The sequence below is a fragment of the Misgurnus anguillicaudatus genome, chromosome 5 (assembly GCF_027580225.2).
Source record: "Misgurnus anguillicaudatus chromosome 5, ASM2758022v2, whole genome shotgun sequence".
NCBI classification, from domain to species: Eukaryota; Metazoa; Chordata; class Actinopteri; order Cypriniformes; family Cobitidae; genus Misgurnus; species Misgurnus anguillicaudatus.
The window spans coordinates 33,340,597-33,367,113 of NC_073341.2; the positions used below are offsets into that span (position 1 = coordinate 33,340,597).

General features: G+C 36.5%; 1 protein-coding gene across 6 annotated transcripts in view; it reads left to right on the forward strand.

The window, feature by feature from the left end:
• Positions 1 to 26,517, forward strand: part of atp2b3a (ATPase plasma membrane Ca2+ transporting 3a) — a 40,754-nt gene that overhangs the window by 8,017 nt on the left and 6,220 nt on the right. For 3 of the 6 annotated variants that reach the window (XM_055167468.2, XM_055167472.2, XM_055167470.2), the window contains exons 3-21: positions 1,054 to 1,251; positions 1,871 to 2,128; positions 3,938 to 4,063; positions 8,233 to 8,361; positions 8,885 to 8,950; positions 9,163 to 9,201; positions 10,160 to 10,324; positions 10,537 to 10,751; positions 12,368 to 12,610; positions 12,733 to 12,974; positions 13,910 to 14,144; positions 16,533 to 16,712; positions 17,691 to 17,778; positions 19,584 to 19,690; positions 20,212 to 20,403; positions 21,214 to 21,427; positions 21,516 to 21,727; positions 22,653 to 22,760; positions 23,206 to 23,388. In XM_055167468.2, the coding sequence (XP_055023443.1) occupies positions 1,054 to 1,251; positions 1,871 to 2,128; positions 3,938 to 4,063; positions 8,233 to 8,361; positions 8,885 to 8,950; positions 9,163 to 9,201; positions 10,160 to 10,324; positions 10,537 to 10,751; positions 12,368 to 12,610; positions 12,733 to 12,974; positions 13,910 to 14,144; positions 16,533 to 16,712; positions 17,691 to 17,778; positions 19,584 to 19,690; positions 20,212 to 20,403; positions 21,214 to 21,427; positions 21,516 to 21,727; positions 22,653 to 22,760; positions 23,206 to 23,388 (3,200 nt within the window). The remainder of the gene's footprint in view (positions 1 to 1,053; positions 1,252 to 1,870; positions 2,129 to 3,937; positions 4,064 to 8,232; positions 8,362 to 8,884; positions 8,951 to 9,162; positions 9,202 to 10,159; positions 10,325 to 10,536; positions 10,752 to 12,367; positions 12,611 to 12,732; positions 12,975 to 13,909; positions 14,145 to 16,532; positions 16,713 to 17,690; positions 17,779 to 19,583; positions 19,691 to 20,211; positions 20,404 to 21,213; positions 21,428 to 21,515; positions 21,728 to 22,652; positions 22,761 to 23,205; positions 23,389 to 26,517) is intronic. The other 3 variants (XM_055167469.2, XM_055167473.2, XM_055167471.2) reach the window with 1 other exon arrangement.

Here is a 26,517-nt window from a genome sequence, read left to right on the forward strand (position 1 = left end):
GCCAGAATAATGTAACTTAACATGATCAAAACACTATCAAAACGGCGAAAATATCCGAAAAGTGACAAGGATGCAGCACAGAATTGATAATATTGTGCATATTAAACAGATTAAAAGACAAGTAACAGATTAATGAACGCTTTTTTTATTTTTAGGTTGCATGCAAAATCCATTTGACTCAAAAAACCGAGGGGGCACGTACCCCCTCAGTTTGAATGGGCATGACGCCTCTGATCACATTAGAAAACCAGTTCATAGAGGTTCACATACTTTTTTACTAGAGGTTCACATACTATACCCGAATCGTACATAATGATCTTTTTAAAAGGTACCGTTCCAGTGACTACTTATGTACCTTTAATCTGAAAGTGTAGATACACTATAAAAATGGCTGAGTTACTTTTGGCCCACACTCTAAAAAATGATGTGTTGGATTTACTTAAAATATATATGCACCATTTTTGCATCACACTTTTTAAGTATTCCCAACTTTGATAGTTTTACTTAAAATTTACAAGAAAACCTGTGTTTTATTTACTTACATTTTTAAGTAAAGAATGATGATGAACTCAAATATTTAAGTTCATATAACACATATTTTCTTGTTTATTTTAACCCAGCGGTGTGTTCTGTACAATATTTACTCCTTATGGATCAAAAATTGAGCCATTTTTAGAATGTAGGATATTTATATATTTCGATTATATACTTTATATATTATATTTACGCACTTGGCTGACGTTTTTTATCCAAAGCAACTTGCTGTGCTTTACAAGGTATACATTTTCTTTATCAGTATGTGTAATCCCTGGGATCGGACTTATGACCTTTTGTGCTGCTAATGCAATGCAATGCTTTACCACTGAGCTATACAGGCACAAAGGATCTATACAGGATCTTGCATAACTGGAAATATCCATCCAGGTTCATTACTATAACCAGAGTAAATTGACTTAAACAATGAAATTGTCTTATATCATTTTATTTAACTCATTGTGCAAGCTCCAGGCTGCATATCACTCAGACTTTGACCACCTTTGTATCTTCCCAAAGGACTGTCAGACAATCCTGCAGATCTAGAGAAACGTCGGCAAGTGTTCGGTCAGAACTTCATCCCCCCAAAGAAAGCCAAGACCTTCCTTCAGCTAGTCTGGGAAGCTCTGCAGGATGTTACTCTCATAATCCTGGAAATAGCAGCCATCATTTCCCTCGGACTGTCCTTTTACCAGCCACCAGGGGGCGAAACTGAAGGTGACTCTCGATTATTTATTCGATTATCACGGTCGGTATTGATGAAAATTTTGGTTTTAGGAAAACGTGACCTTATCTGTAACCCAGACTAAAGACTCATAAACTAATTATGAGCATCAAAGTTTGATTTCATTCTTTGACATGATATTACTCAGTCACTCACTATTGAAGATATTGGGGTTATATTTTCACAGAATATTTTTTACATTATGTAAGATGAATTTATGTAAATAATTGTAAATCACAAAATGTGAAAGTGTCACATATATTGTGTAAACTTTTTGTTCAGTTTTGTGTGCATGGCACTTGCTCTCATGAAATGTTGGTCTATATTGGTATTACATTGACGATTGGCCATCCTGCACTCCAGATAACAGCATGCAGCCATTAAAAAGCTCCTATGAGTCGACCACTAAAACAATCTTGCCAATAAAATACTTTGCACTTGAAACTGAATATTGAAGAGGATAGAAAGAATGAAAGAGGTGGATGGAGGGATAGAAATATTAAGAGATAGAAGAATATACAGTACAGGTTCACAAGAGATGTTAAAGTACTCTTAACTCATTATCATCCCACACATTTACATCTCTCTCTTTCTCTCTCTCTCTCTCTGCAGCATGTGGTAATGTGAGCACAGGTGCGGAGGATGAGGGTGAGGCGGAGGCGGGTTGGATCGAGGGTGCAGCTATCCTGCTCTCTGTACTCTGTGTGGTTCTGGTGACGGCTTTCAATGACTGGAGTAAAGAGAAGCAGTTCCGCGGCCTGCAGAGCCGGATCGAGCAGGAGCAGCGATTCGCCGTGGTGCGGAACGGCACCGTCATCCAGATCCCTGTGGCTGAGATGGTGGTGGGCGATGTTGCCCAGGTCAAGTATGGTTAGTAGATTTCAAAAGTGCTAACTCAACCTTATATTTAGGACTCAATAATGAAGAAATAAGTAAAAAGTCTTAGACCACCACCACCAGAATTGTTGTTTAAGAAGTTTTAATGTACATCCATATTTATTTTTTAGTCTATTTTATTAAGATACAAATAGAAAATACAGGAAATATGTTTACCCTAAAAACTTGACACATCAGTTTACATTTTTATACAGTTTTTAATACTATATACACATTTCCTGTATTTTCTGGATGTATTCTATTAAAAAGACTGAGAAATAATAATATATGATCACTATAACATTGCAAAAACAACAAATCTAAAACAACAATGACATCTAACTCTGGCATGGTGGCCTAAGACTTTTGCACAGTATATATATATATATATATATATATATATATATATATATATATATATATATATATATATATATATATATATATATATATATATATATATATATATATATATATATATATATATATATATATATATATATATATATATATATATGTGTATATATATATGTGTATATATATATATATATATATATATATATATGTGTGTATATATATATATATATATATATATATATATATGTATATATATATATATATATATATATATATATATATATATATATATATATATATATATATATATATGTGTATATATATATATATATATATATATATATATATATATATATATATATATATATGCGCATGTGTGAGTGACCACAAAACCAGTCTTAAGTTGCAGGGGTATATTTATAGCAATAGCCAACAGTACATTGGGTCAAAATTATTGTTTTTCTTTTATGCCAAAAATCATTAGTAAAGATCATGTTCCATGCAGATATTTTGTAGATTTCCTACCGTAAATTAATCCAAACTTTATTTTTCTGAGTGGATGCAGTTGCTAAGCACTTCATTTGAATAACTTATATTTAATTTTTTTTGCACTTTCAGATTCCAGATTTTCAAATAGTTATACCTCGGCCAAATATTGTCCTATCCTAACAAACCGTACATCAGTAAAAACTTTTAGATGATGTATAAATCTCAATTTTAGAAAAATTTACCCTTATGACTGGTTTTGTAGGCCAGGGTCACATATTTTAAAATTCCATTTAGGGATAAAGTTACAAAAGTTAATAAAAAAGTATTTTAAGCACGTTTGACTGAATGGTTCATTTAGGACCAAGAAACATTATTCTATGGCATCGCTGTAAAGAACCTTTTGTGGCACCTTTATTTTTTTAGGACTAAAAATCTACTAAAACTGTACACTGAGGCAGTACCCTTTTTAAAAGGTACCATTGAGTTACAGAAATTTAAATTGAGGTACTAATATGCACCCTTTAGGTGTACATTTAGAAAAGGTACTACCCCAGTGACAGCTTTTGTACCTAGGTTCACTTGACGTGCCAAACACATATTTTGAAATCACGACCACACACATGATGGGCTACATACATGCTGTGACGAACTTCGCATCGAGCGCCCTCGAAAAAAGAAGTCACCGGCCGCCACTGCGTTTTCTGATAGTGTACTGTACTGAATAGATGCTCAATAATACTTATTTTGGTTTGAATAAGTGAAATTGTTTATATTTTAATTTATTTATTAATTCATCTATTTTATTTACTAAATATGTACATACACATATATAGTATACATAAGCATAAATAGTGTTTATGTATGTATGTAGTATTTTTTTTTGCTGATTAGAGGAAGTAAAACTCAAACACTGTTGAGATGTTATTGATCTGTTGCTGTCACTTCGGGGTCTCCTAGGTGACCTCCTGCCTGCGGATGGTGTTCTCATCCAAGGGAACGACCTCAAGATCGATGAGAGCTCGCTCACTGGAGAGTCTGATCACGTACGCAAATCTGCCGACAAAGATCCCATGCTGCTGTCAGGTAGGGAGTAAAAGTGAAGCTTATATAAGCAAACATATGCGTTTATGTACTGCTGTAGAGTGCCTTGGCCATGTGCATTGTGATGAATGTTTGTGTGTTTTCAAGAGACTCACCATCTGTTTTCGAATGAAAGATGATTTTAAAATTTAGGTGAAATCCAAACAGAAAATGATGTTGGAAAAAAGTAATACTCAGTCGATATTAAATATATCAGGGTTATATTTTCACAGAATATAAAGGATGATGTAGGTTTTCACAGACAGGGTCACATATCACTTTTCTGGCAATGTCACATTTGAATTCACCTGGTTTGCTTTTTGCAAGATGTAAACCTCTCACAGTATTCGATCAGTACTTTAACATTAAGACCGTACAGAGCTTGGGTTAAATCTCATTGACTCGTTTAATGGCAGTGTGTCCCTGAGGTCTGATAAACAGGTTAATCAGATTTACCCCTCTTCTCTGCTTCCTGTGGAAAGGGTACGATTTATGTTAGGCTCCTCTGAGACCTGCTCTGCTACTTACTATTGATCACAGTTTACCAGCATCTGTTTACCTTTTGTCCAAGTATTTATTAGTCAAGTAAAGAGAAACTTTATTGTCATTTCAACCATAGCAGTGGAGTATACATTGTGAAATGAGACAATGTTTCTCCAGGACAATGGTGCTACATACAGACACAGGTCTACATAAAACACAGAGCTAAGGACAGAAAAACATATTTTATAGCCTAGCCACATAAACGTAAACAGCCCTACACATAATTGTTATTCATCTCATAATCATTGTAAAGTGTGAAACCAAAATCTATAGAAACATTTGGTCTCATTCACTAAGCGTACGCACAAATTAGTTTGTAAAATGTGCGTACGGACATTTTAACTTACAATTCATGATTCAACAAAAACTTCTGTACTAAAATTTATTTTAAATGTATGCAAAAACTTAAGAACAACTTAGACCACACGTACGCAATAATCATGAACAAGGAAAAATATATTCAATTCAATTTTATTTATATAGCACTTTTCACAATTGTTAATTGTTTCAAAGCAGCTTTACATGTAAGGGATAATGTAGAGGCAGCCGGTAGTTATCGGGAAATAAGCCCCGACAGTGTGATCAGGACCCGACGCGAAGCGGAGGGTCTTGTATCACACTGAAGGGGGTTATTTACCCGATAACTACCGGCTGCCTCTACATTACCCTGCTCTTTACACGGCTACTTGCCACATAAGAAAAACAACTGGACATGAATATGAATTTGAAACATTTTATTGGCATATTTGTTTTAAATTAACATTTTTATCCTTCCGCGAAACTTTGCACAGATGCATAAAATGATCGTAATACCTTATTAAGATCCTCTGCTTTATACTTGTCTGTCTCCATTTTTTTCTCTTTTAGCCAGTCTTTGAGAAGTTTTAATGCCCATTCTGTATTTTTTGTGTGTTGGCTTCGTAGCTGTCATGCTCTATTTTGTCAAGTTCAGTCTCAGTAAGCTCTCTGTGTCTTGTCGTTGTTCGTTCTTCTATCCACTGTTTAAATGTTTTGTTTTGTCCGTACATGTTAAAATGAATGTCAAAATTTTCCATTCTTAATTGTGGTTGTCCAGTGTTTGTCACAAGATGGCGCCAAACAGTAATCTTTGTTGGCGCGGAGGGATTTAAAACATACAAGTAGTACCGGCTATGCGTTATTACTTTGAAGAGGTTATTATTTGAAAAGAACGAACCTGCAAATGTCTCAACTGACCAATCAGAATCAAGCATTCCAGAGAGCCGTTTAATAAGAATAGATGTAGAGGAAAACACAGAATAATCGATAGATAATATAAGAAGTAGAATACAGCGGCTAAGAATAAACTGTACAAGCGAGTGTAGTAATAATGTAACGTATACAAGAAAGTGCTAAGTTAAGCCAATGTTGGCTGACTCTCCCTGGGATGAAAAAACCCCTAGGAGAAATACCCTGTGGGAAAACTCCTAAAAGGAGAAAAACCCTTGAGAGAGATACATATATATTTATATATATTCAATTCAATTCAATTTTATTTATATAGCGCTTTTCACAAGTGTTAATTGTTGCAAAGCAGCTTTACATGAGAAGATGTAGAGGAGAACACAGATAATCAATAGATAATATAAGAAGTAGAGAAAGCGGTTAAACCGTACAAGCGAGCATATTAATAATGTAACGTATACAGTAAAGTGCTAAGTTAAGCCAAAGTTGGCTGACTCTCCCTGGGACTAAAAACCCTCTAGGAAAAAAAACCCAATGGGAAAAAGTCCTAGAAGGACAAAAACCCTTGGGAGGAATTAATATATATTTATATATATATAGAAACGGTAGGGATAGGAGGCGGGTAAGCGAATTAAACTGGTTAAACTGGCCGTTGGTCGTTGGTCACGCATCGGCTGGGCATCACGTTGAAGGACAGCCAGTAGATCAGTGGTGTGATGACCTTCACAGCAGCAGGAACTGGGTCTGTTTGTCTCATTGTCCTCGGGGTCGAGGACGAGACAGGGAACATGTAATGCAAGTGTCATACAGTATTGTGGTTTAAAATCCGCTCGGTTCCAGACAGGCTAACTATTGCGGCATAAGTATATTACCTAGATGAGTTATGTGAATGCTTTGTTCTGGACAAACTAACTATTGCAGGATATGTACATTTACTTGACATTTTATGTGAATGCTTTGTTAATGAAGAATGTCTTAATATAAAATATATAACACAGATATATATGATAGGATTATTTTTCCTTTTTCATGACTATTGCACATTTGTGGTCTAAATTGTTCTTACGTTTTGCATACATTTAAAATAAATTTTAGTATGAAAGTTTTTGTAAAATCATAATTTGTAAGTTAAAACATTCTTAGTGAATGAAACCCATTGCATGCTTTAAAAAAGAGCAAGGAAATAATTTGCAAAAAGCAATCAATTTGTTGTACAAGTAATGTACTACTTGAAGCTATATGTGAACCATACTACTGATTTTACTAAAGTAATGTAAGTAGGCCTATATTAATCTGTATTTAAAGTTGTATAAAGCTGTTCTGACCTGACAAAGTAAATTCTAGATGTTTGAGTTGTTTTTAAGTTGTGTTTATTACATCATTTTCCAAAAGTGAGTTTCTTTCCTTTAGATAATATAAAGTTTAACTCTTTCCGGACCAGCGTTTAAAATTTTGAATCAGTGGATGCTTCAGTGTTTTATAAGCTGGGTAAGTGGATAATAGCAGAAATATGGATTGCCGTAAAAAAAAACCTTGTCAATGGGGGGGAAAGAGTTACCGTCACACTTTTTTCATAGTTTGGCGGGTCCTGGAACTTAAAGCAACACTATGTAGTTTCCATGTAAAAATGACTTACAGCTCCCCCATGTGGTTGAAAAGCGCAACAGTGCCTGGTATCAGACACTCTTCTGCAGGCAGGGGGAGAGGCGGGGCTGTGTTTCCTACCCTCCACCACCACTTTCAGAGTGTGGTTGTAGCAGCTAGGAGGCTGCTCGGGTTGCAGCAACAATACAATTTGTCCAGTTAAAAGTTTTTCTATCACTGAAATAATTTTAGAGACATTATTTAAAGGTAAAAAAACTACATAGTGTTGCTTTAAGTTCAGGTGCGACTTATACGTCAAAATTGTTTCATATGAACCAAGAGAAACCATTATCGTCTACAGCCGCGAGAGTCCGCTCTATGCTGCTCCTGTATTTATGTAATTCAATGGATTCAGTGATGCGAAATGACTTCGGGACCTTTTTAAATTTGATTTGGCTTATTGTGTTAATTTAGCCTATTTTAGCCTCCCAGGTATGTTCTGTATGTTATTGTTTATTGTGTAAATAACTGTTTATGTTACTTTAATGTGTACGGACACCTATTCAACCTGCTGTTCTGTGCTATTGTTTAGTTGAATAACTTGCCTTTCCAGATTAAATGTCTGTTCTACGGCTTGGATTTTGTGAAATCATTTTCTAAATAAATGCGTCGTATAGTCCAGTGCGACTTATATATGTTATTTCCTCTTCAAAATGCATTTTTGACTGATGCGACTTATACTCCAGAGCGACTTATAGTCCGGAAAATATGGTAAACATAAACTTTGAGTTATTGAGAGCTTTTCAGAAAATGCCAAACTGTGTTTATGACTTTTTTGTCAGGCACTCATGTAATGGAGGGCTCGGGGAAGATGGTGGTGACTGCCGTTGGTGTAAACTCTCAAACTGGTATCATCTTCACCCTTCTGGGTGCTGGTGAGATGGAGGAGGAGAAGAAAGACTGCAAGAAAGGTTTGCAGCTGACGATTCTTTTACAACACTTTATAAATGGTTGACAATTGAGCACAAATGAAATATACATCATAAAAGAACATCTAGGACTTCTTCATAGGATGGTTATATTAACGTGAAGTCATCAAAAGCGTAAATTATGGTGCAGTATGAAACCACCAGAAGAAGATTTTATGACCTCATTCGCAATGCTTAATGGGCTCCCGACCCTTATGTTGTTTCTATTTCCATCATAACAGCAGCTTCTCTCTTTGTCCGCTCTCTCTTCAAGATTTTTTGGTGGTGTAAATGTGTTATAATTGTTACAATTATTATAAATAATTTGCTTTATAAAGATATAAAAAGGGATTTCAGTAGCAGAATCCAACCGTTGCGTGCTCTCCCATTTTGAAGTATGCAGAAATGTTGTTCACTCATTCGCGTTAATGTTTTTGTTCAACATTTAGGTATTATTTTTGTGTCTTTATTTTTACATCCCATCTTTGTTTTTGTCCTGTGCTCTGTTTTCCAACAATTTTATTAGAGCTCAATAGTAATTCATCCATGCAGTTCCACAGTGTTGAAGCCAAAGAACACAACATCATAAATGGTAGGTGACATTCACAATAGATAGATGACTCATAAACATCCTGCTTTTAACCGTCCATATCTGTCAAATATTAAAGCCTCCATGTTTTCTTTGCTTTCTCATATACTGTATCGTATACTTTATTGTTTTCTTTTCTCAGCTACATTAATCTGTAGCAGCAAAGCAATAAATTAGATTTTGTTTTCTTTAAAATTCTTTATTACCTTTTACAGGGAAACAAGACGGGACCTTGGAGAACAATCAAAATAAAGGTGACTTAAATAACTAGACAAATTTAGAAATTAGCTGGTATGGTATTTGATGAACATGTTTACTGGTATAAGAGTGTTAAGGGGACATATCATGAAAATCTGACTTTTTTCCATGTTTAAGTGCTATAATTGGGTCCCCAGTGCTTCTATTAACCTAGAAAATGTGAAAAAGATCAACCCAGTAACTTAGTTTTGGTAAACCATTCTCTGCACGCATGTGCAAAAATTGGTCATTGAAATCTGTCTCCCCCTGTGATGTCAGAAGGGGATAATACTGCCCCTTAATCTGCACTATCCAAACACGACATTGCCATTTAGTGCAGAGATCAGCTCATTTGCATTTAATAGGACACACAAAACAGCACATTTATGCTCACGGCTACAAAGTGCTAATTTTAACATGCTATAATAAATGATCTATATGGTATTTTGAGCTAAAACTTCACATAAGTACTCTGGAGACATCAAAATTTATTTTATATCTTCAAAAGGTTTTGTGAAATGTCCCCTTTAAGGTCCAGTCGAAATAACAAAGTACACTAAATTATTTACTGTATCCAAAACATAATTATAAGTAAATACTATAGTAATATTGTATTTTTCATGCATACATAAAACTTGCATGGTGTTTGCGGTATCACACAGAATACAAAATGCACTGAAAAAATTCCTTGTTGTACTTAACTTTTTTAAGTTTAATCAACTTGAATTTCCAATTAATTATAACTTTCTTGCCTGTGAGGAGTTGCAATAAACGATAAAAGTAAAGTTAAAATACAAAAAATTCAACTTTATTTTTATCATTTATAGCAATTCCTCACTAGTCAAGAAAGTTTAAATGAATTGTAAATTCAAGTTGATTAAACTTAAAAATGTAAGTGCAACCATACTTTTCTGAACATGTAGAACAATCACCCATAATTCTGCTCGTCTTCTCCTTTGTCTCCGCCCACCACAGCCAAGAAACAGGATGAGGCGGTTGCCATGGAGATGCAGCCTCTGAAGAGTGCAGAAGGTGGAGAAGTGGAGGAGAAAGAGAAGAAGAAAGCTAATGTGCCCAAAAAGGAGAAGTCGGTTCTTCAGGGAAAACTTACCAAGCTAGCAGTGCAAATCGGGAAAGCAGGTGGAGAACTTTATGAGTGATAAGTCTCGTACATCTAGATACTTTGGGCTACTGCATCCCTGTTGGGTTTATTTAAAAACTATTTACTGTAGCAGCATCCCAACAACCACCCATAAAACCCATATCATTCACATAGCAATGCATTGGTCACTACCCAAAGCGATCTATTATTGTGGAGGTGAATGTAAAAAAGTAAATTCTTTTCTCAACAGGTCTGGTGATGTCCGCCATCACTGTGATTATCCTGATGCTGTATTTCGTGATTGAGACGTTCGTGGTTCAGGGACGCGTGTGGCTGACGGAGTGTACGCCCATATATGTGCAGTACTTTGTCAAGTTTTTCATCATAGGAGTGACGGTTTTGGTGGTGGCTGTACCAGAGGGATTGCCACTGGCTGTCACCATATCACTGGCCTATTCAGTAAAGGTGAGTTAAAAAGCAAAAGATGAGCCATGAGATTGAGGTTAGGAGAAGGACACAAGATTTGTATACTTTTTAAGAAATTATTAAACATATGAATGGAAAATATCCATTTATTCAACTGAAATGTTTAAATATTTTAACCAATGTAGGGTTGCGTGCTAACAATTATTTTGGCGATTGATGGTGATCATGTAATTAATTTTTTTTATAATAAAAATACACCTAAGTGAGCAAAAGGCTTTAAAATTACATATGTGACCCTGGACCACAAAACCAGTTATAAGTCGCACAGGTATATTTGTAGCAATAGCCAACAATACATTTTATGCTTTAAAATTATTGTTTTTTTAATGAAAACAAAAATCATTAGGATATTAAAGGATAACTCCAATTTCTTAAAAAAAAAAATTCAGACAATTTACTCACCCCCATGTCATCCAAAATGTTGATGTCTTTCTTTGTTCAGTCAAGAAGAAATTAAGCTTTTCCATGATTTTTCTCCATTTAATACACTTTTTTGGACCCTAACAGTTTACCATTTCAGTGCTGTTTAAAATTGCAGTTTCAATGCAGCTTCAAGGGGCTGTAAACGATCCCAAACGAGGCATAAGGGTCTTAAACCACAACTTCTTGTCTTGCACCAGCCATGTAACGCGCCAGCTCGACCTCAGGTAATGCATAATGACGTTAAAAGGATGCGCGTTACATATATGAAACGCACATTTACGGACCATTTTAAACAATAAACTGACACAAAGTCATTAATTAGTATCATTCGACATACAACAATGTCAGAACGGTCCTCTTTCTCCACACTTGTAAACACTGGGGCGGTAATTTCGCATACGTCATCCGTGACCTTTTGACTTGATGACGCATTACGTGAGGTCGCGCTGGCACGTCACACGGCCGGTGCAAGACGAGAAGTCCTGGTTTAAAAGTGCTTTTTTTGCCGAAAATGACAATGGTTTTGCTAGATAAGACCCTTGTGCCTCATTTGGGATAATTTAGAGACCTTTGAAGCTGCGATGAAGCGGCAATTTTAAACTGCATTGAAACTGTAAACTGTGAAGGTCCAATAAAGTCTATTAAATAAAAAAAAACTTTGGAATGTTCAGTCGAGAAGAAATCATTTTTTTAAGAAAAACAATGAAAGACATCAACATCCCGGATGACACGGGGGCGAGCAAACTGTCAAGACTCATTTTCTAAGAAAGTGGAGTAATCCTCTAAGTGAAAATCATGGTCCATGAAGATATTTTGTGAATTTTCTACTGTAACTTTTACTGTAATGTAAAGGCGATTTTCTCAATATTTCGATTTTTTTGCACTCCAGATTTTCAAATAGTTTTATCTCAGACAAAAATGGTCCTATCCTAACAAACCATATCAAAGCTTATTTATTCAACTTTCAGTTTTTTTATACAAACATGATATTTCCAGTAAAACTACGGTAATACAAATGGTCATCCATCTCAAAAGGGTTACTATACTTTTACTATAGTAAAACTATGTTTCATTTTCATTAGGGATTCTTGTGACATTAGAACAAAAACTGTTATTATTTTTGGTTTCATTCATCATCCAACACTCTAAAACCAGTCAATGGCTTTCCACAGAAAATGATGAAGGACAATAACCTTGTGCGTCACCTGGATGCCTGTGAGACTATGGGTAACGCTACAGCCATCTGCTCGGATAAAACGGGGACCCTCACCACTAACCGGATGACAGTGGTCCAGATTTATGTAGGGGACAAGCACTTCCGTGACATCCCAACACCAGACCAGATCAATCCCAGAACACTGGAGCTCATCTCCATTGGCGTCGCTGTGAACTGCGCTTACACCTCTAAGATCATGGTGATAGTAATATAAATTTCATGAGTGTCAAATTTTGGAGCTGAAATGGTACTACTTTTTTTCTGTGAGTTTTGTAGTAAATTTGGTAATCTAATCCTGTCTATGTTCACCTCCTGTCCCAGGCTGCAGATATAGAGGGTGGTCTGCCCAAACAGGTGGGTAATAAGACCGAATGTGCTCTGCTGGGTCTCGTGCTGAACCTGAAACAGGACTACCAAGCTGTGAGGGAGCAGATCCCAGAGGAGAAGCTCTATAAAGTCTACACCTTTAATTCGGTCAGAAAATCCATGAGCACTGTCATTCAGATGCCGGACGGAAACTTCCGCTTATACAGCAAAGGAGCGTCTGAGATCCTGCTTAAAAAGTACGTCTGTTTGAATGGAAGTGTGTGAGTTTGTTAATCTTATATGTCATAATAAAAAAAAACTGAAAGCCTATTCCTTAAAATAGATCGCAAAGCATTTACTATGATATATTATAGGCACAGTTGTTTTTCGTAAATACTAAAAAATGTATTGTTTGTAAAAACATGCAATGTTAAAGGAATAGTCTACTCATTTTCAATATTAAAATATGTTATTACCTTAACTAAGAATTGTTGATACATCCCTCTATCATCTGTGTGCGTGCACGTAAGTGCTGGAGCGCGCTGCGACGCTTCGATAGCATTTAGCTTAGCCCCATTCATTCAATGGTACCATTTAGAGATAAAGTTAGAAGTGACCAAACACATCAACGTTTTTCCTATTTAAGACGAGTAGTTATACGAGCAAGTTTGGTGGTACAAAATAAAACGTAGTGCTTTTCTAAGCGGATTTAAAAGAGGAACTATATTTTATGGCGTAATAGCACTTTTGGGAGTACTACGACTCGGCGAAGTAACACCCTCCCTCTCCCATTATGAGAGGGAGAAGGGGAGCGGACTTTTCAGGCGAGTCGAAGTACTCTCAAAAGTGCTATTAAGCCATAAAATATAGTTCCTCTTTTAAATTAGCTTAGAAAAGCGCTACGTTTTATTTTGTACCACCAAACTTGCTCGTATAACTACTCGTCTTAAATAGGAAAAACGTTGATGTGTTTGGTCACTTCTAACTTTATCTCTGATTGGTACCATTGAATGAATGGGGCTAAGCTAAATGCTATCGAAGTGTCGCAGCGCGCTCCAGCGCTTACGTGCACGCACACAGATGATAGAGGGATGTATCAACAATTCTTAGTTAAGGTAATAACATATTTTAATATTGAAAATGAGTAGACTATTCCTTTAAACCAAATGAAATGGTTCTCCTTACACATCAGATGCTCGTTCATCCTGTCCGGTGACGGAGAGGCACGCGCTTTCAAGCCGCGAGATAAAGATGAGATGGTGAAGAAAGTAATCGAGCCGATGGCTTGTGATGGCCTCCGTACGATCTGCATCGCTTATCGGGATCTTCCAGCTGATCCCATGCCAGACTGGGAAAATGAGGCAGATATTGTCTCTAACCTCATCTGCATCACGGTGGTTGGCATCGAAGACCCGGTTCGACCTGAGGTATATAGTCCTTACCAGTGGCGGCTCGTGACTGCTCTTCCGAGTGGCGCAAATTCAAAATATGTGTTCGAAGTGTCATGTGTGTTGCTCGTATTTTCAAAATATGTGTTTGTTGCGTCATGTGAACCATGTGCATCTCGTGTTTCATCAAAATAAGTGCCTGCTGCACACACGTCAAAACCGTTTATGATGAAACAGACGCTCACGTTCACAAAATACACGCATGACACTCCCTTAACTGTAAACTCTGATTACGCATGAGTATCTGGCAAACGCTAGCGTCTCTTTTATCATAAACCCTTTAGACACGTCTGCAACAGGCACTTATTTTGACAAAACACGTGATGCACATAGGTTAACTCGACGCGCAGAACACATATTTTGAAATTACGATTTTATGTTGTGTCTTCGCATTCTGCGCCCTCAAAAAAAAGAAGTCACCGGCCGCCACTGGTCATTGTTCTTCGTTAAAGTTGCAATTTGTAACGTTTGCATGTCTATCGCCATCTCTGTTGAAACATAAAATTGCAGGTTACTTACATTTTGTTGTGTTAAAAATCTGATGCAATGGTTCAATTTATAAATCATAATTATAAGCTTACCATTGTGAATCAACTTAAGGAGAGTTTTTATGTACTTGCTAATTAAATTTTTAACAAAAAAAGTTATGAATTGCAGCTTTAAAGGTGCATTGTGTGACTTTTAGGAGGATCTTTTGACAAAAATGCAATATGATATACATAACTATATTATCAGTGATGTACAAAGACCTTACATGATGAACTGTATTGCTGTATTGTTTTATTATTACCTTAGAATGAACCGTTTTTAAGTAGCACAGATCTACAGAGCGCCTTTTGTCACTACGATGTCTCAGATGAAGACATGTTTGTACTGTGGTGGCTACCGTAGCTTCTCTATGCGTTTCGAAAGGAAGGGCTGAGCTGTGGACTGAGTCGTTGGTTGCAATTCACAATCTCACCCCTAGATACTGCTAAAAATTTACACCTTTTTTTAGCTTAGCTGTAACTTAGCTGTCAATTAAAGTGCATTTTAATTAAATAAATAAATATTTATTTTTTTAAATATTTGTATTAAAACTACATTGGCCAAAAGCAATCAGTCCTTCCAGAAAAAAGCAGTTTTTTGTGATTGTTGCAGGCAAAAATCCTTGATCTTGAGGCACGTTTTCTTAAAAAGTGCGATGGAATATGCGGGATATTTATGCAATTTTGTGCAATGAAATTGCGAGAACTTGCAAAAATTCCGGGAACTTGGAAAAACTGTTTGCAGCTTTTCAATGATGTTCACATCACATAATTAAGTCACATCATAACATTCCCATGGCAACCCTATATCACGCAATTACGTGACTATTTCACGTATGGACCAACGTGAAAATGTCACGTTTTGCCGCGTTTGAACGTGAGCATGTCACGTTTTTCTGTTTGTGTCCCGTCACGTTTTGGTTACTCAACTTTTTTCAAACCATTTTTTCAAACCATTGTCGCTTCGGTTTAGATTTGGTGCTTGCGTTATATGTCACTTTAAGTATTTGTCACTTTAAGTATTGGTTTATAAAAAAAAGATACAAGACTTATTCTTTTATATTTTATAAACTTTAACCAATTGTCGCCTGACGTTGGGGTTAGAGTTTGTTTAGGTAAGGATGTCATTTTATGTAAATCTACCCTAAACCGAAGCGACAATGGTAAGAAATTAGGACAAAAAAGTTGAGTAACCAATACGTGACAGTGACACAAACAGAAAAGCATGACATGCTCACGTTCAAACGCGGCAAAACGTGACATTTTCACGTTGGTCCATACGTGAAATAGTCACATAATTTTGTGATATTGGGTTGCCCATGGCAACTGGGGACATGGCTGGGCTTGTGTGAAGTAAATGCAATATTTTTCAAATTTCTGCTAAGATATATATGATCTTTGCTACAAAAATGCGGAGATTATGAAATCATGCAAGCCCTGCATGTTTTGCGCACGGAAATCTGAAATTTATGCTGCGAAAGTGCGGTGTATTTGAAAAAATGCGGCCCCCGCATAAATATGGCTGATTATGCGTTGAATCATGCCATTGCATTATCACATTTTCCTGGAGGGACTGAGCAATGTTGTGATGTTGATTTGATATGTTTTTTTGTAAAGCAGACCTTAGCATGCTGGGATTGCTTTTATTTGAGCTAAAAAAGCTTAGCCTCCAAGACATCAAAGAGCTTGCAATGTTATATATTATTCATCACTATGCAGCAATCTCTCCAGTGAGTGCTTTATCATAAAGTACCCTGAGATTCTGTATATAAAGAAATATTAATGCTTTCAATGCTAATATTTTAACCGCAGTTAAAATAGTCAGATATATTACAATCAGGTCCCAGACGCCATCAAGAAGTGTCAGCGAGCGGGCATCACTGTACGTATGGTGACGGGCGACAACATTAACACGGCACGAGCCATTGCTTCCAAGTGTGGCATCATTCATCCTGGTGATGACTTTCTGTGTATGGAAGGAAAGGACTTCAACAGGCGAATCAGGAACGAGAAAGGAGAGGTAGGCCTGCAGGGTTTAAATATATTGTATTGATGTTGTGCAATCATGTGTTATCATAACTATTATGTATTTTTGTCAAATTTGCGACCCTGGACCAGGGGCGTAGCCACGAGGGGGCCTGGGTGGGCCATGGCCCCCTCATTTACATGTCCGGCTCCCTCAGATTTCCGATTGCTTAAAATAAAATAAGAAAATGTTGATTTCTTAGTCTGATTGATAGAGACGAATCAAAATGCTGCGCGGTAAAATGCAGCTATTTTCAAACTTGATTGGATTAGCCCAATTTACACTGTCATCTTCGCATGAGAGTTCATTAATATGTGGTGACAATGCGCCATCTACATTTTATATATATATAGATATAGATATTAGTTGCCCCCTTATTTTAAGATAGGACCCCCCAAAAATTAAATTCTGGCTACGCCCCTGCCCTGGACCACAAAACCAGTTATAAGTAGCACGGGTATATTTGTAGCAACAGCCAACAATACATTGTATGGCTCAAAATTATGCCAATAATCATTAGGATATTAAGTAAAGATCATGTTCCATTAAAAAAACTTTCGTAACTTACCTACGATAAATATATCAAAAATGTATTTCTATTAGTAATATGTGTTGCTAAGCACTTGGGCATCTTTAAAGGTGGTTTTCTCTATATTTAGATTTTTTGCACCCTCAGATTCCAGATTTTGACATAGTTGTATCTTGGCCAAATAGCCCTATCCTAAAAAACACACACATCAAAGGAAAGGTTATTTATTCGGATTTCAGATTATGTATAATTCTCAATAAAAAAAAATATTACCCTTATGACTGGTTTTGTGGTTCAGGGTCACATATATTTATGACAGATTTGTCAACTTTTTACAAAACTAACAATGAGGACAAACATCTGTAGTTATGCATATCAGGAAAGCAATAGTTTAGTTAGAAATAAATGCATAGATAAAATTTGTCTGCCTTTATTTCTTCTAGATTGAGCAGGAGCGCATTGACAAAATTTGGCCCAAACTCAGAGTTCTTGCTCGATCGTCTCCTACAGACAAACACACACTAGTTAAAGGTAAGTCTCTCTTCACAAATTTATCCTAATTATTATTCGTAATTAGGGCAACACAATAAATAAGAAAAGTTTGACAACTTGCTAATTGATGTGTGATACCATAATACTTTAAGTTTGTCAATTCAATTTAACTTAAAGGTGCAATGTGTTACTTTTAGAAGGACGTCTTCACAGAAATGCAATATAATACACACAACTATATTATCAGTGGTGTATAAAGACCTTACATAATGAACTGTATTGTTTTTATTACCTTAGAATGAAGCGTTTTAATTCTAAATACACCACGGGTCACCTTACTTGAAAGTGCTATTATGTTTCTACAGTAGCCCTAATTGGACAAACTGCTCTATAGGTCGCGTTTTGTTACTACATTGTCCTGTGGAGGCTATCGTAGCTTTTCTATGCATTTCGAAAAGGAGGGGTGAGCTGTGGACTGAACTTGGTTGCAATTCACTGTCTCACCACCAGATATCACTAAAAGTTCCACATTGCACCTTTAATAAAATAGGTTTCGAATTTGAAAATTAAGATGGAAATAAAAAGAAGAAAGAAAGAGAAAGTTTCTCTTCCATCTGCATCAACCTAAAACTTCGACTTTACATAACTTTTTGTAGTATTATAATCCTTTTTATTATCCCAGACCATTGTGACATGAACTTGCAAAACTTAATTTCGATTTATCTTACTGCGGCCCTACATAATAATAATTAAAAATAAATGAAATGTAGAGTGAGTGTGGTATGGAGATTACTTCATTTATAGATGAATATCAGCTGACATGTCACTTGTCTTCCGCCATTTTGAGTACCTGAAGTGGTCGCAAAAGAACTATAAGCTATGCCTTCAATATGTTGTGAGCATCAAAATCGCTATTTTTACAACACTAAGAATGCTCAACACAAAACTTTGCTCAAAGTATCACCTGTGTCTCTACACGTGAACTTGAGCATTGAGAACATTGTTTGTGTACACAAAGTTTATTAAAAAGAAGGTTTTGAACAACTGACTTCGGTTGTTTTGGCGTCTGCTAGCCGCCATCTTGCAAGTAAAGATGTATCGATCTCCGAGCTACTTAAGGAGTGACAAGAGTAAAGATGGATACCTCCTAAAGCATAGTTCCATATAAATGCACGGATAATCCGTTGTTTTGTCGCAAGTGAAAAACAATATTGACCTTCTAGTTGAAAAAGGAGCCTCATATGAGATTCATTCATTCAAATTCGAAAATCGATTCTTTATGTCTGGCAAAGATGACGAGCAATAACAGCCAAAGTCAGTTGTTCAAAACCTTTCTTTTTATTAAACTCTGTGTACACAAGGAATGTTCTTAATGCTCGCGTTCATGTGTAGAGATCCAGGTGATACTTCGAGCAAAGTTTCATGTTGTGTCGTCCCTTCTTAGTGTTGTAAAAATAGTGGTAGTTCGGTAGCACCGGACAGCGGCTGGAAGAACGCATCAGGGATCAAGTAGGCATCACACCCTAACCAAGATATTTTTTTAAAGTAGCGTTTCTTTTATGACAGTCGAGGTGCGAAATGTTGTCTTTCGTAGCCCTTTCCCATATCCGTAAGAATCATAGACAGTAAAAGCTAAGAAATCCATAAATCGTAGCAAGCTAGCCAATGCTTGTCAGTAGCCTACTGGTACTCGGTAGGTACTCAAGATGGCGGCATGACGTAAAAGGTCACATGAGTGATTTTCATCTATACCTTGATTTATTTATGTGGATGATTTGATCTGTTTCATGGATTCTGTGGAGCACCACCTCCTTTAAATGTTCAGTGTATGCGTTTGTACACAGGTATCATAGACAGCACCGTTTTGGAACAAAGGCAGGTGGTCGCGGTCACAGGTGACGGCACGAACGACGGTCCAGCTCTAAAGAAAGCTGATGTAGGCTTTGCAATGGTGAGAAGAATATCCCTTTCATACAATACAGATCCACAATATAAAAGATTATCACAAAGCTACTTATTTTAGGTTCTTCTGTACAAAAAAACTTTCAATGGGTGGCATGTGTCCGACCCTCCGGTTCTTGGATCTGTGTTTTATTGTTTTTTATAACATTAAAAAAGGGTTTAGTATGAGATGACCATAAATTCAACAATGACCACATCAAGTTTCCTGTTACTGAACAAAACCTCAGCCAATACTTTTTTGGATCGCCAAGTTCTGCTTATGATGTTTAATTAATACATTTCCAGAATTGATTATTGATTATGTATATTTTGCAGCAATAAACAACTTCCAAGGGTTCAGGTTGATGACAAAAACACTCATGGTTCAGAACAACATACCTCGGTTTAAGTAAAAACAACATAACTTCCGAATAATTGTTCAGTGTTCACCTTGAAAAATGAAAAAAAAACACATTCTTGATTAAATGGTGTGAATGCTCAAAAATGTAATGGATCTCTCTGTTGAAACAGGGCATCGCTGGTACGGATGTGGCAAAGGAGGCCTCTGACATCATACTGACAGATGATAACTTCTCCAGCATAGTGAAGGCTGTGATGTGGGGAAGGAACGTATATGACAGCATCTCCAAGTTTCTTCAGTTTCAGCTCACTGTTAATGTGGTGGCTGTCATAGTAGCCTTCACAGGTGCCTGTATCACACAGGTACATCAACAACACAAACATATTCAACTTTTATTTTTAAAAGTTTTTTCTTTATGGATTAAATTTCTATCCATCTTAATGGAAAACTGTTCTTAACTTAGACTAATAAATACATACACTGAAAAAAATGATTCATTGAATTTAATCAATTTTTTTAAGGTAAGTGGTTGCAATTAACTTTTTAAGCTACATTTAAACAAAAGTTTTATATTTTACTTTACTTTACTTTATCTTTTTTGTTTAAATGTAGCTTAAATAAATTGATTGCAACCACTTACCTTAAAAAAATTGAGTAAATTCAATGAATCATTTTTTTCAGTGTACTAATGTTTATTCAATCCACGCACTTAAAATTCGTTGTGAATTTGTTAGCATTTAGCCTAGCCCCATTCATTCCTTAGGATCCAAACAGGGATGAATTTAGAAGACACCAAACACTTCCATGTTTTCCCATACTTACTCGTGTAACTACTCATGTAACAGTCTTTAAATAGGGAAAACAAGTGTTTGGTGGCTTCTAAATTTATCTCTGTTTGGATCCTAAGGAATGAATGGGGCTAGGCTAAATGCTAACAGATACACAATGCACTGTACAAAGATTAAGTGCACGCATTGAAAAAAGATAGGTATGTATTAATTAATTGAAGTTGAGCTAAGAACATAGTAAAATATTAAAAAAGGTGGTGTTTTCCTTTAAGGCAATAATACTTCATAGATATGCTCTATATATAAAGTCTCTCCAACTAAACCTTCATTAGCTTTAAAGATTGGTTTCCTTGAATTGAATCTGTGACCTTTTTCTCTACACAGGATTCTCCCCTGAAGGCTGTGCAGATGCTCTGGGTAAATCTCATCATGGACACATTCGCTTCTTTAGCTCTTGCCACAGAGCCACCCACCGAATCCCTGCTGCTGAGGAAGCCCTACGGCAGAAACAACCCTCTAATATCCAGAACCATGATGAAAAACATCCTCGGACACGCCGTCTACCAGCTTATAATCATCTTCACCCTGCTTTTCGTAGGTATGTTCATTTTAGCTGGAAAAGAAAGAGAGACAATGAAAGTGGTTTGTCTTTAAAAATTCATTTTGTGTTTACATTCTGTGCTCAGGTGAGAAGATCTTTGACATCGACAGCGGCCGTAACGCTCCGCTGCACTCTCCTCCCTCTGAGCATTACACCATCATCTTCAACACCTTCGTCCTCATGCAGCTCTTCAACGAGATCAACGCCCGGAAAATCCATGGGGAGAGGAACGTGTTCGACGGGATCTTCTCAAACCCCATCTTCTGTTCAATCGTGCTGGGGACTTTTGCAATACAGGTGTGGAAGGAGTTTTGGTTTCATGTAGTCTAAACTGGATGTCTTGTACATATCTGGATGTCTTTAAACTTATTTTAATATTACCATTAAGCCAGCAAAGTTGTGACCGTGAATAAGTCCACACACACAAGTTCTGCTCGTGCTTAAAGGAAAACATCCAAATTTTAATAATTTACTATGTTCTAACCTCAACTTAGAAAAATTAATACATACCTATCTTTTTCAATGCGTGCACTTTATCTTTGTAAAGCGCATCGTGAATGTGTTTTTAGCTTAGCCCCATTCATTCCTTAGGATCCAAACAGGGATGAATTTAGAAGCCACCAAACACTTCCATGTTTTTCCTATTTAAAGACTGTTACATGAGTAGTTACACGAGTAAGTATTGTGGCACAAAACAAAACGTGGCGATTTTTAGCGTATAAAAAATGAGAACTATATTGTATGGCGGAAGAGCACTTAGTTTGCAGCAGTTACATCATCACTCCTGACTACTCCCCCCCTTTGCTAAAACTTCCATCAATATTACAATTTTACGCTTAAAAAAATCGCCACATCTTATTTTGTGCCACCATACTTACTCGTGTAACTACTCATGTAACAGTCTTTAAATAAAGAAAATATTGGATCCTACAGAATGAATGGGGCTAAGCTAAATGAAACATATTCACGACGTGCTGTACAAAGATTAAGTGCACGCATTGAAAAAAGATAGGTATGTATTAATTTGTCTCAGCTGAGGTAAGAACATAGTAAAATATTGAAAAACAGTGGTGTGTTCCTTTAACAAATACCAGCATGTATGGAGTTAAATTGCCATTTTACGATGTTCTTTAAAAAAGTCCAGTTTGGTGTATGTAAGCATTACACACAAAAGAAAGCAAATACAAAACAATATCTCATTGTGGCTCTTGTGTGGTTGTAGATCGTGATTGTACAGTTTGGAGGGAAGCCCTTCAGCTGTTCCCCCTTGAATATGGAGCAATGGCTTTGGTGTCTGTTTGTGGGGATGGGAGAGCTGGTCTGGGGACAGGTAAGTGATGCCGTATCTTCTCCATTTTATATTTAATTGTTTTTAATGGCGATATTTAGACAGCTTGGCAGTGCGTGATTGATAGGACACAGATGGATGATAAAGCAGTTAAATCCTAGAATGCATATGTTAAGGTTCTACTCGCACCCGTCCCGTGGTGACGGAAGCTAAAGGCCATGACTTTACATACTGCATAACTCTCACCCACTTGCTGGCCTCCATTATACTCAAAATTAAGATTTGGTTATTTTCGTTACAAATGTGTTCAGTTATGCCAAGCTCTAGAATATCATATACATTGTTGTGGACAAGAGATGAGCTTTAAATTGAAAAAGGATGAGAAATGTATGGTAAAATAGGGGTATTAATACTTCTTTTAAATCAAAAACAGTTTTGTCCCGTATAGAAGTCGGGATTTCGTTATTGAATCATTTTCCTCTTCTAGGTGATCGCATCAGTACCAACACATCAGCTGAAGTGTCTGAAAGAAGCGGGCCACGGGCCGGCTCCAGATGAGATCATGGACGAAGATCTCGCTGAGGATGAGGATGAGATTGATTATGCGGAGAGAGAGCTGAGGCGAGGTCAAATCCTCTGGTTCAGAGGACTCAACCGAATTCAGACTCAGGTGACGTTCCATCACTCTGTCTGTTTCCATCTGGTTTAACGTTTCTTTTATATTGTTTCTGACAGATACGGCTGATCCCGCATAGACACACATTGCCTTAAAATATACCAGATGCCTTTCGTGTCACAAATTTCTCTTTACTTTTAAACTTATACCTATTTTTCTTTTATCACCAGCTTGCTTAATAAAGTATTGCTTTTTATTTTATTTTATAAATGGTAACTTCAGTAACTTTATTCTTTCTCTCTCTAAAAATCATCAACTTTTATTTTCTGCTGCCTGATCACTCCTTGTCAGTCTTATGTTTTTTCTCTTCTACTTGCATTTCTGTGTACTATGTCACAGCTTGGTAACTATTATTTTCTTGTTTGAATGTATAAATAGTTTCACTGTTCGTATAGACTGGTGCTTAGACTTTCATTTAAGTGTGTTTCTTCAACTGTGGACACTTTTGGCCATATAGACTTAAAGTTCCCATCATATGACTGCTTTTCCACAAGTTAAATAGGTGTATGAGTTCCATAAAGCATGTTTCAAAAGTTGTTTGATCGAAATAGCTTGTAGGAAAAGATTGTTACCCATCTCTAGTAGCCTCTGTTTCAGTGCATTTCAGATTGTGCCGTTTTGAGGTGGTCATTACATATTTATGAGCTGCTTCTCCTTTGGCCACGCCCAACAACTAACGTCATGTGCGCATGGGCAATGGTGTTGCGAGCAGTACAGACTGTATTATTATTTTTATTTTTTTATATTTTTATAATCATATATTATTACTATTAACGGTGTATGTATTGCCAACAGACAAATCAAGCAAAAAAGTATCACTAATAAGTACACTCCATAAGAAGAAACTCATGACACATAATGATTCGAGAGTAAATTGTGATGTAGCAATCTCAACAATACACTCGTTTTGCCCTGGACAATGCTAACATATTCCCGTTATAAAACATTTTTAAATGCATTATTTTCACAAATTACAGAAATTAAGACCCGACGGGGGATGTATACTGCTTGTGGACAGCATGCTAATTGCTAGAAGCTAGCGGGAGGTCCACCGTATCTTGGGAAAGTGATAGAGACTCGGGGGTACGTTAGGCTTGTCGGAAAAGACGGGTCAGTAAGGCCCGGTCTTGGTTAGTTTGGCAAAACACTATTACTTCGTAAGTTCATGTAGAATTGTAAAATAAAGCAGTTAAACATTTCTTTTAACTTTCGAAAAGTATGGTAGCTGCTCACTGGCTTTGCAGGAGAAACCACGCTCCAAACTAACTAACATAGCGTTTAGCCACATCATGGCAAATGACATGCAGAATATAGAAGTGACTTCTTACCTTTGTGCTGATATAAGATCGCAAATCCAATCCAGTCTGTTTCAGATGTGTTAATAATCCATGAAAGTCCAATAAAATAAATCCAATGACCATTTTTGTCCACAAATGCGTATCATCCGTGAAATGTAGATATATAGTCTGTTGTTTACATCAGATTTCACATGAACGTCTTGTAGTAGATTATAATATCGCCTACAATCTGAGGACTATTTACGTCGAAACACACTGTAGATGTGATTACACTTTAGGTTCCGGTAAACACATAAACACGCGTTAAAACTTTGTTTTTAAAAGTAGGCGTGAGTATAATCCATAATATCCAAATAGCGCTGTTATTTCCGTGAGACATGATAACAGTATGGAGGATATCAGCTAAGTGAAATTCAAATGGAATGTGACGACAAGGCTTGTTACGTCACAGCGGAGCTGAGTTTGAAACCGTGCAATCTGAAACTCAAGGCAGAGGACATTTAGAAACCTGTATTTCACTCAAAACAGCATGGATGGATTTTTTTCCAAGTTTATATGTGTGTGGAAGCACCAAAGACACAAAAGAACACTCCAAAACGCAAAAAAGTGAGTTTTTTTCATAATATGGGCACTTTAAACAGTCTTAAAATACAATTTTTTCAGTTTGTTTAATTTGCCTACTAACAAGGACTCTCAGTAGATACAAATGAATCACAAGTGAATTCTGTCATTTTTGTAATGATGTACCAAAAAAATGCAGTTTGCATCTTTAAGTATGTATTCTGTTTAAAAATTGTGGAAATTACAGTAATGAAATATTTTAAATATTTTATGGACTCATATTCACCGTCTAGGTTAAAGGTGGGGTGCATGATTTTTGAAAAACACTTTGGAAAAGGTGGTCGGGCAGAGAACCAAAACACAGCCAATCAGCAGTAAGGGGTGTATCTACTAACCGACATCGTTGCCTGGCTTGCGTATGTGTGGGCCGGGTCAATCAACAGAAGGTCCAGATTTTATTGGGGTAGGGGCGTGTTTGTTTAGGTGTTTCGGTCAACATTGGCTTTCAGAGATCATGCACCCCACCTTTAACTAAAGTCCAGCTATGAGTAACAAAATAAACATGAAAATGGTTACATGTGGTTTTACCCAAATAAAAATCTTGCGATATTTCATCATGTAAGCCAAGTGGTTTCTATCCCCCTGATTTTATGTGCATTTTCAAGTATCGCATAAGAAACGATTGAGGGAAACGCCACATTACGAATAAAAATGTTTTTATTTGCAAAAAAAAAAAAACGATTTTACGCTCGCTTGAGGTGGTTTTTGACTTATGTGAAAGAGAGTAAATGCGAATAATGGAAAATGGAAACGTATTTGCCGAATAAATTCAGATGTTGCGAACATTAAATTCACAAGACCGACCGTCGGTTTCCGTTGTCGTTTCCATATACGGGGCTCGACATCTTCGCAATTCCCTTGCTGCTAGTGCCTGCATCAAACATTCTGCATTCCTTCTTCTGTGCACAGCATTCAGTTTGGCAACTACAAGCCGCACTGCTATTAAATGTATAACTTAACCAATCATAACTAAGTGCAGTCCTGCGTCCATTTTATAAGCGTGACTTGTTTTATTTACTGTTGGTTACTAGTTTACCAATACAATTGTTTATCGCTCAAACAACTTGATGGAAATGCACCAAATTCACTTTTATTTCATTTTTGGACAGCTCAAATTTTGCCTTGTTTTACATCTGGGCTGTGTTTGAACAGCTATTAGACATTTTCCAAATGCAAAATTGCTTGCTGGGATGTCCTACGATAG